Source organism: Hermetia illucens, chromosome 5 (genome assembly GCF_905115235.1).
Source record: "Hermetia illucens chromosome 5, iHerIll2.2.curated.20191125, whole genome shotgun sequence".
Taxonomy (NCBI): Eukaryota; Metazoa; Arthropoda; class Insecta; order Diptera; family Stratiomyidae; genus Hermetia; species Hermetia illucens.
Window position 1 is genome coordinate 10,105,484 of NC_051853.1, and position 8,963 is coordinate 10,114,446.

At 42.6% G+C, this 8,963-nt stretch overlaps 1 protein-coding gene across 2 annotated transcripts; it reads left to right on the top strand.

Annotated features, from left to right (window-relative positions):
• Positions 1 to 3,013: 3,013 nt before the first annotated feature.
• On the top strand, positions 3,014 to 5,106 carry LOC119657466 (CREB/ATF bZIP transcription factor-like). Of its 2 annotated transcripts, XM_038064384.1 has the most exons (4): positions 3,014 to 3,811; positions 3,878 to 4,140; positions 4,207 to 4,337; positions 4,564 to 5,106. In XM_038064384.1, exons 1-2 carry the CDS (start codon positions 3,226 to 3,228, stop codon positions 4,114 to 4,116), a joined length of 825 nt encoding a protein of 274 aa, XP_037920312.1. In that variant the 5' UTR covers positions 3,014 to 3,225; the 3' UTR covers positions 4,117 to 4,140; positions 4,207 to 4,337; positions 4,564 to 5,106. The 2 variants fall into 2 exon arrangements, with proteins under 2 accessions (XP_037920312.1, XP_037920311.1); XM_038064383.1 differs by having other exon boundaries at positions 3,878 to 4,337.
• Positions 5,107 to 8,963: the final 3,857 nt, after the last annotated feature.

Consider the following 8,963-nt stretch of genomic DNA (forward strand, 5'->3'; position numbering starts at 1 on the left):
ATTTCGTTCAATTCGCTTCTTTACTTTTCGGACCATTTCTGACGATGTTGCTGATTTTTTCCGACCAACTCCATAGCGTTTTGCAATGCTACCAGTAGCTTTGTGACGAGCTATGGTTCGAGATACAAATGATTTATTAACGTTGAGGTTTTGTAGGGCTCTAACAATAGCTACTTGTAAATTTCCAGCCAAATATAAAGGAATCGCATTATTGCGTTTGTATTCCATCACTGAATTTTTTTCTTCTCACTAAACGGAAATCGTTTGGAACATTTTTAAATAATAAAATTATCTGACATGAAACAAATTTTGAAGGCGCTATCATAAATAGTTTGGAAATTATAGCAGTCTGAAATTGGTTGCAGTTCAATTGGTTCACCGTATATATATATGTATATATAGATTAAATATGTAGCCTGAAGCAAACCTAAAGCAAGCCCAAAGCCAACACGAAAACAATCCAACATCCAACCCAAAGCCAACCCAAAAACAGCCTAAAAGCCAGCCCGAAGCCGACCTGAAGGAAGCTCAAAGCCAACCTGAAAACAGTTCAAAAACCAATCCGAAGCCAGCCCAAAATCAACCCGAAGTCAACCTAAAACCAATCTAAAGCCACTCCGAAACCAGTCCAAAAGTCAGCCCGTTGCCAGCCCGTTGCCAACCCGTAGTCAACCTAAAGTAAGACAAAAGACAGCCCGACACTTGCCACCGCGACTTGTACTTTTTTTTTTTTATTGATGGAGGTGGAAATCTTAGAAAGACGTTGCTGCGCCAGGTTGCAGCAGTGTGTGGGATTCGCACCCACTAAAACCACCCCCACTCTTCCGCCCCCCCCCCCCCCGCGGGACCACCGTGAAGTATTACTTCGCGGGGGAGGCTTTGGTTCGCTATACTAGCTCGTCCATGTCACGTCTCCGTCGCGCCGCCTTCCGAGCTCGATCCAACTCCAGGAGTTTTGTCTGCACCACGGCTACTGCCTCATTTACCGCCATCTAGTTTTTCTCCGACTTCAGCATCTTTTCCACCAGGTTCGAGGGCTCGATGTCCGCCCCTAAGATGCTGTTCAACCTCTTTTTCTGCTGCAGAAATCTGAGACAATGGAACATAACGTGCTCCGGGTCCTCGGGTGTAGCACCGCATTCAGGACAGTTGGGAGACTCGTCCAACTCGAAGCGATGCAAGTACTTCCTATAGCCACCGTGTCCCGTAAGGAACTGTGTCAGGTGGTAATTCAATTCTCCGTGCTTTCGGTTGACCCATTTCTTGATACACGGGATCAATGTATGGGTCCACCGGCCCTTGTCGGAGTTATCCCATCGTTGTTGCCACTTGCCACACAACTCTCTCCTGATTGCTTTTCGGAAATCCGCATTCACCTCGGCTGGATTTGCCTTCCGTTTCTCGTAGAGCCAGTGTGCCTCGCTCGCTAGAAGATCTATAGGGCCGGTATGCCGAACTTATATTCTTCCGGTTGACAGCGTGGTTCAACGCTCCCGCCCAGACAGGGGCCGCGTATAGCAGGATCGACCTCACCACTCCCGCGATGAGTAGCCTGCGACTATACTTCGGCCCTCCCACGTTAGGCATCATCCTTGCAAGGGATGAGCTGGCATTTGCTGCCTTCTCTCGCGCATAATCCAAGTGTCCCTTGAAACTCAGCTTGGCATTGATCATCACCCTCAGGTATTTGACAACCGATTTTGAGACGACCTCACGATTACCAACCCGGATGGTAACCGTGTTGTTCTTCCTACGGTTGGTAATGAGGACCGCCTTCGTCTTTTCGTCTGCCAGGTCCAGCTTGGCCATTCGTAACCATGACTTGATGGTATGAATGGCTTCATTTGCATAAAGCTCCACGTCCTCGGGATGCTTTGCAATTGCAACTACCGCCAGGTCGTCCGCAAAACCAATCAGCGTTGTCTCCTCCGGCACGCGAAGACCAAGCACTCTGTCGTACATTATGTTCCACAGCAGCAGTCCCAATACAGAACCTTGAGGCACACCTGCTGTCACAATGTACTCCTTCGGCCCCTCGTCCGTCTCGTACCAGAGAAGTCTGTCCGAAAAGAAGTCGATGAGCCGAGCCAAGTAGCTAGGAACACCCAGTTTGGCCAAAGCGCCCTTAATCCAGCCCCAGTTGGCTGAGTTAAAAGCATTTTTGACGTCCAGCGTCACCAGAGCACAACATTTGCCCGTGGCCATTGCATTTCGAGCCAATTCCACGACCTTTGCTACTGCATCGACCGTAGAACGGGCTCGCCGAAACCCATATTGCTGCGACTTGTACCACGAAGGGCTCTAATGTTAGGTGGTGCTATATTACAACATCATTATTATAATGAGATGATCCTTGGTAATGGGACGATGGTATGTAATTGGATGATACTAGGTAATAAGATGATGCTCGATAATGCGATGATGCTTAGTAATGCGGTGATGCGGTAATGATAGGTGAGTTTGTAATGTTTGGATCTGAAATTTGATGAATATCTTTTCGAATACTACATATCCTTATTGGTTCTAATTGATTCGTTCCACTGGATTATGCAAAAAGGTTAAACTCGTATCCGAAATGTATCTATTATTGATGACGTAGTTGGGTTTTTACAGGAACTGGTCGGGTATGTCAACAAGACTGACTTTAGGGAGAAAACTTAAATCTTAAATCTGCCTGCCGTGAACTCCTTGTCGCACAGGAACCGCTCTAAAAATGACTTTTTACAATCGAAGTTGATTGATTTCTCGTCCGTTCGATTGCAGTTACAAAAAGTTAATTATTATCTTTTTCATACTTCAGACATGAAGAAAACAATTTTATTTTATATTAATTAATTTAAAGCAGTTATCCAATAACCCCACTTTCTATAATTAATTTCAAATTTGTCACAAAAAAAAAAATCTTAAATTCTTTCCCTGCTCACACTATTTTCCGGACACATTCCACAAACTTATCGAAAAAATCCTTCGCGGTTCTTATCCCCGCTCTATACATATCAAAAATCATTTTCACTAAAGTCACGAACATTTCATCAGACCCGTGTCATCGACTTTCAGTTCTATTGTTGAGTTGTCGGAAAATTTTTCGCGTAAAAACATTAATTTAAGAGTTAATATCTGAAAATTTCTTGTAAGTACGCCCGGAAGATAAGTTTGCCAGGTTTTTATCACCCTTTTCTTGTTTCTTCTGACTGTGGAGCGAAAACTGCGATTGATTTTGCAACAATGGTGGATACCAAGGGAGTTTCCAGTTCAATTTCATTTTCTTCGACGGATCCAGAAAGCAGCTGTGATGAGTCAGTGGATGTATCGTATTTTGAACAATTATTGAACGGAGAAGGAATGTCCATCGGAAAGGATGGCACGGAGGCTGTGGGGACCCGTAGTTCAAGCCGTCTGCACGAGAAACGTTTGGAAACGTTGACAAACGATTCGAAGGGTGTTCGCAGTAAATCGAGTAGTTTGGAAAAACTTCCAACAAGGCGGCCTGATCCGAACACATCGAACAGGAACGCTTTGATGGCGCGAGAGAATCGGCGCAAGAAGAAGGAGTACTTGACTAAGCTGGAGGAGGAAGTTGATGAATACAAAAGCGAGAACAAAAAACTACGGAAAATACTCAAGCAGCAATTTAAAATGGCTGAAAAACTCAAGCATGAAAAAGATTATCTACGCAACGTATTAGCTAATCAGACGCAAATCACATCACTGTTGAACTTGTTCAAAAATCAGTCGAATGCTTCCCAAAGCACGGCTTCATCTCCAGCACTGTCCACGACATCGTCAGCGCAGCGGGACCTGCTAGGCAGTGGTATGTCGTCATTGGAGGATCCTCTGCTCATGGAATTCAACGAGACTAACAACTCTCTATTCGTAGATTTCGACTTCCCAGACAGTTTCGATGAATCACTACTGCCCAAGGAAACGGACGACTTCTTTAAATACATTCCTGATCAGAACGATCTCAGTTTGCACAATAATCTCATCGGCGATCACAATTACACGAGTGGAAACAAATCCGATGCAGGCGTGTGTCTCCACGTCTGCGGAAGTCACCTCTCACTGGAGTTTTGCGTGAATTGCAGCGACAGTGCAAGAAGATCTTGGGCGGAGTAGGAGGCGCACGATTAGATGACTACAGTATGTTATTTTTAAGATCTAGGATTAATGGACTTTGTAAAATCGCTAAATTCTTTCCTTGTTCAGTTTGAGAGCGCAATAATGTTTGATAGGTTAATGATTCGTTAGTAGGAGGTGAAAGAAAGCAATTGAGAGATTCACCGCTGAATACACGCTGCATCGTATCGGACAGAACACTGGGCGCGAATGTGAAAGAGGTGGGTGTGCTTTTTAATTTTGGCGTAAAATTATGAGTTCAGTTTCAACTGCAAATTCAGGGATACTGCATGGAGTCGCCATGATTTTCTAGAATTGGGATTTTGTGTTTTCAAAATAATTCCAACTTGCTAACACTCACAAGCAACATTCTAAATCATTTGAATACATTCATCTTTTTTTTTTTCAATTTTATGCGTAAATTTTCATCTTTTACCAAACTTTCAGCGTGTATGGCTGTTGTCGCGGCTATTGGAAGCTTGTACGTATATGAGGCGGGAGAAGCGCTTTTCACTGAGAGTATAAATTGTATCGTTCCGAGAATGAGTCGAAACCTCGTCTAGATTGTATCCGGCAAAAGATGATATTATCATCAATTGCTGGATGCACTTGTTGACTAAAAGAAAAGAATCACATTAAACTTTCTTTTGTGTTTGTTGTAAGTTTCAGATGTTTGCAGCAACGAAGCCAAACGTTATTCACGACAATTACGCTTTCTACTCCTTCGCCTCAAACCAGTTAAAAGTTGATAATTTGTCAAAGGAAAGAATTCGGTTGGTTACTCCCTTTGCCAAATTTAGGTTTTGAGTACGAGATTATGTTTCTTTGATAGCACCACGGTGAACCTAATTAATCATATTGATTTGTTGCATGCGATTGTACTCAGAAGCTAAATTGGCAATCACATATAATATTTGTAAGGAATATGTATACCCTAGGATAAACACACATAATTTTATAGAATAAAAAAATGAATTCAGCATCCATAAAGCATTTTGTTTTTATTCAAATTGCAGAATTTATTATTTATGGAACCTTCAGTACGGTCTCCGAAACTCTCCGACTCTTTAAAGTTTGGGTAGTCATTTGTACACCATTCGCTCCAAAATATACATTTTATGCCTGAAAATCGCGACGAGCAAACATTTTATGCGAAGTGGTAATATTTTCCCAACTATCTCATAATCCTGATGACCAATCCGTCACCATATGCCTTCGAATCAGTAAATTATTCAAACCTGTAAGGTCTCCCTGGAAGAATCATGAAAGAGCGATGTTCATTCTAGACCTGCCTCGCAAACATCCCGGTTTTCCGCCGGGGGCTCATCAATTCGATATTCCAGGCACCTTTCGGTAAAGTTCTCTTTTTCTATCATAGATTTAGCCTGCGTAATCTATAGACTTCCCTAGCTGAATTAGCTTCATTCATGCACGCCGCGTCGCCTAATTTTATCCTTGACTAAACGATCGTGGTATATCCTCTAGACTTCTTCCTTATGTAGGGAATCGTTTATCGTTCTGTACGTGCTAGAAAATTTTCTGAGGGTTTTCTCTCGCCTGCTCTTCTCATTATGTCGATATCGTCAGCATGAGCAAGCAGTTCAGGGGCTTCAAGACCAGATTACTGACTCTGGTACGTTATTTTTGATGGTGAAGAGTCGCTGCTGGTTTATTTGATCTCGCACATTGCTCAGGTTCAACCTAGCCAATCTTACGAATTCTGTCGAGGTAATGTGCTCCCCCATGGTCATTTAAAGTCTGTCAAAGAGTAGTATGGATCACAGGGCGAAAGCGGAAATGTACCAATCCACACCCACAATCGTCAAAGTCAAAAGACAACATGACTAAACTCTTATCGTAGTAACTATCGTTATCGTGGTTTAGATAATGTTTTTATAGCACGTGAACTACGGAATTGCAATTTGCTCTTTTCGAGGTTTTGTGTAAACACAAAAACTTATTAAAATCGGTTCAATGTCTGTTTGTCTGTCTGTCACCAAATTTACTCAGAAACGGCTCAATCGATTGTTACGATATTTGGTGAGAACATGTGGTTTGTGTGTCCCTTTACATCAGCATCAACGACGCAACAACTGGTATCCGATCTAGGCCTGCCTTAATAAGCAACTCCAGATATCCCGGTTTTGCGCCGAGGTCCACCAATTCGATATCCCTAAAAGCTGTCTGGCGTCCTGACCTACGCCATCGCTCTATCTTAGGCAGGGTCTGTCTCGTCTTCTTTTTCTACCATAGATATTGCCCTTATAGACCTTCCGGGCTGGATCATCCTCTTCCATGCAGATTAAGTGACTCGCTCCACAACCGGACGGTCATGGTATCGCTCATAGATTTCGTCGTTATTTAGGCTACGGAATCGTCCATCCTCATGTAGGGGGCTAACAATTTTTCGGGGTTTTTTCTCTCGAACGCGACCAAGAGTTCGCAATTCTTCTTGCTAAGAACTCAAGCCTCCGGGGAATACATGAGGACTGGCAAGATCATTGTCTTGTACAGTAAGAGCTTTGACTTTATGGTGAGACGTTTCGAGCGGAACAGTTTTTGTAAGCTGAAACAGGCTCTGTTGGCTGACAACAATTGTACGCGGATTTCATCATCGTAGCTGTTATCGGTTGTGATTTTCGACCCTAGATAGAAGAAATTATCAACGGTCTCAAAGTTGTATTCTCCTATCTTTATTCTTCCCATTTGATCAGTGCGGTCCCCTTACATGCAGCGCCATTTTGTGTTGAATTTCAAGGGGGGCTCCCCATGCATGCGAAAGGAAGGTGTAAATTTTGTTTCACAGAACATGGTCATGTGGTGTATCAGATGAAAGGGCTCAATTAGCATTTTTGGAAACTGATCTTTTTTTCTGATATTAGGTGAAACAGAGATAGGGCGCAAAATGTGTGCCCCAGAAAGTGAAACAGGTCTCGTTCACAGAACCTATTCAATCAAAAATCTGAAAAAAATCATAGTGGCAGGCTTAGATTTCATATAGTTGCATATATGAAATCTAAGCCTCAAAATGGATCCTGTTCCGATATCTACTATTATACTATTACATATTTAAAGGCCCCTTTAAACTCATCCCAGGAGTACAAAATAACATCAGTATAGACGATAATATAGGGGATAATCCGGAAAATCAGAGTGAAATTATCCGGTGTTTCCAACGATTAATTAATTGAAGTAATAAAAACTTGTTGTTTCTTTTTCGTTGGTGTGGGTATTTATTCTTGCAAATACCGATATTTCGGGAACCACTTGTTCCCTTCATCAGTGCTAACAAGTTCATCAAGGGGCAAAGGAAGTCGGAACTCTACGTTAGCAAATTGTCTAATGTTCATAGAAAAATGCATTTCCTCACTTATTAGAAAGATTCGTCTCATAAGCAACTTGCGACATTATATCATACCTCTAAGCCGATGTACATTGTAGGAGCAACTTTCTTTTAACCTTGACCTTTTTTCTATGTGCTGATCTTATTTTCAAGTAATTGATATGAAAAACGGCAAATATTTACGAAAATATACCATTCTCCATCACTAATTTCCGAGGTACAAATATTACTCCTGAAAATGGGTTCATGAAACTCATGAAGCAATTTTGCAATTTTTCACAAAAATCAACTTGTTAGCACTGATGAAGGGAACAAGTGGTTCCCGAAATATCGGTATTTGCAAGAATAAATATTCACACCAACGAAAAAGAAACAACAAGTTTTTATTACTTCAATCCTGAAAAGTTTGAAGGAGGAGGTCAAAATTTGGTGAAAATCGAAGAGAATTGAAAATCGCCAGAACCTCCGTATCATGAAAATGGGTAAAAATTAAAAATCGTCGGGTTTGTGTGGGCGATATCTCGATCGAAAGGGGCGAGCGGTCCAGATTCAGGAAATGCAAAAATTTCTACACTGCGACATCGGGAAGGCGAGATATTGCGGAAAATCCACCGCACGCCTGCCTGGTGAAAATCGAAGAAAATTGTAAATTGTCGCATCCTCCGCACCGTGAAAATGGGCAAAAATTATTTTCAATTTTGGGAAGGCGAGATATCGCGGAAAATCCACCGCAAACGGGCCTGGTGAAAACCGAAGAAAATTGAAAATTCTCGCTACCCCCGCATCATGAAAATGGGCAAAAATTGAAAATCATTGAACTTCTGTGGGCGATACCTCGTTCGAAAGGTGAGGCGGCCCAGATTCAGGAAATGCAAGAATTCTTACACTACGACGTCGGGAAGGCGAGATATCGCGGAAAATCCACCGCAAGCGGGCCTGGTAAAAACCGAAGAAAATTGAAAATTCTCGCAACCCCCGCATTGTAAAAGTGGGCAAAAATTGAAAATCGCCGGATTTCTGGGGGGAGTTCCTCGTTCGAAAGGGTAGGCAGCCCAGATTCGGGAAATGCAAGAATTTTTACACTACGACGTGGAGAAGGCGAGATATCGCGGAAAATGCACCGCAAACGGGCCTGGTGAAAATCGAATAAAATTGAAAATTCCCGCAACCTCGGCATCGTGAAAATGGGCAAAAATTGAAAATCGTCGGATTTCTGTGGGCGACATCATTTGGAACAAACATCTTGCAGACTCTTTGACACAAGAAGGATTGTAGGTAAAAATATGGAGATTGAAACCACACATGATACGCTGTACATGGTAAAGAGCACAGAGAAGCACCGGACGACTTATCTCAGCTCCAAAGACCCGCCTGGGTTTGTATTACGGGTACCATGGAGAGAACAGCCCACTTGCCATAGAAACGCTATTGCGTTCGAATTTGAAATACAATAAGAGGCTAAGCTTACAACCTGCAGATTTCAACTCAAAGGGATGTAGGCGGC

Coding starts and splice junctions, on each gene's coding strand:
- LOC119657466 (XM_038064383.1), top strand. CDS start 3,226: ATGGTGGATACCAAGGGAGTTTCCAGTTCAATTTCATTTTCTTCGACG. Junction 3,812..3,877: donor GCGGGACCTGCTAGGCAGTG/GTATGTCGTCAT, acceptor CTCTATTCGTAG/ATTTCGACTTCCCAGACAGT.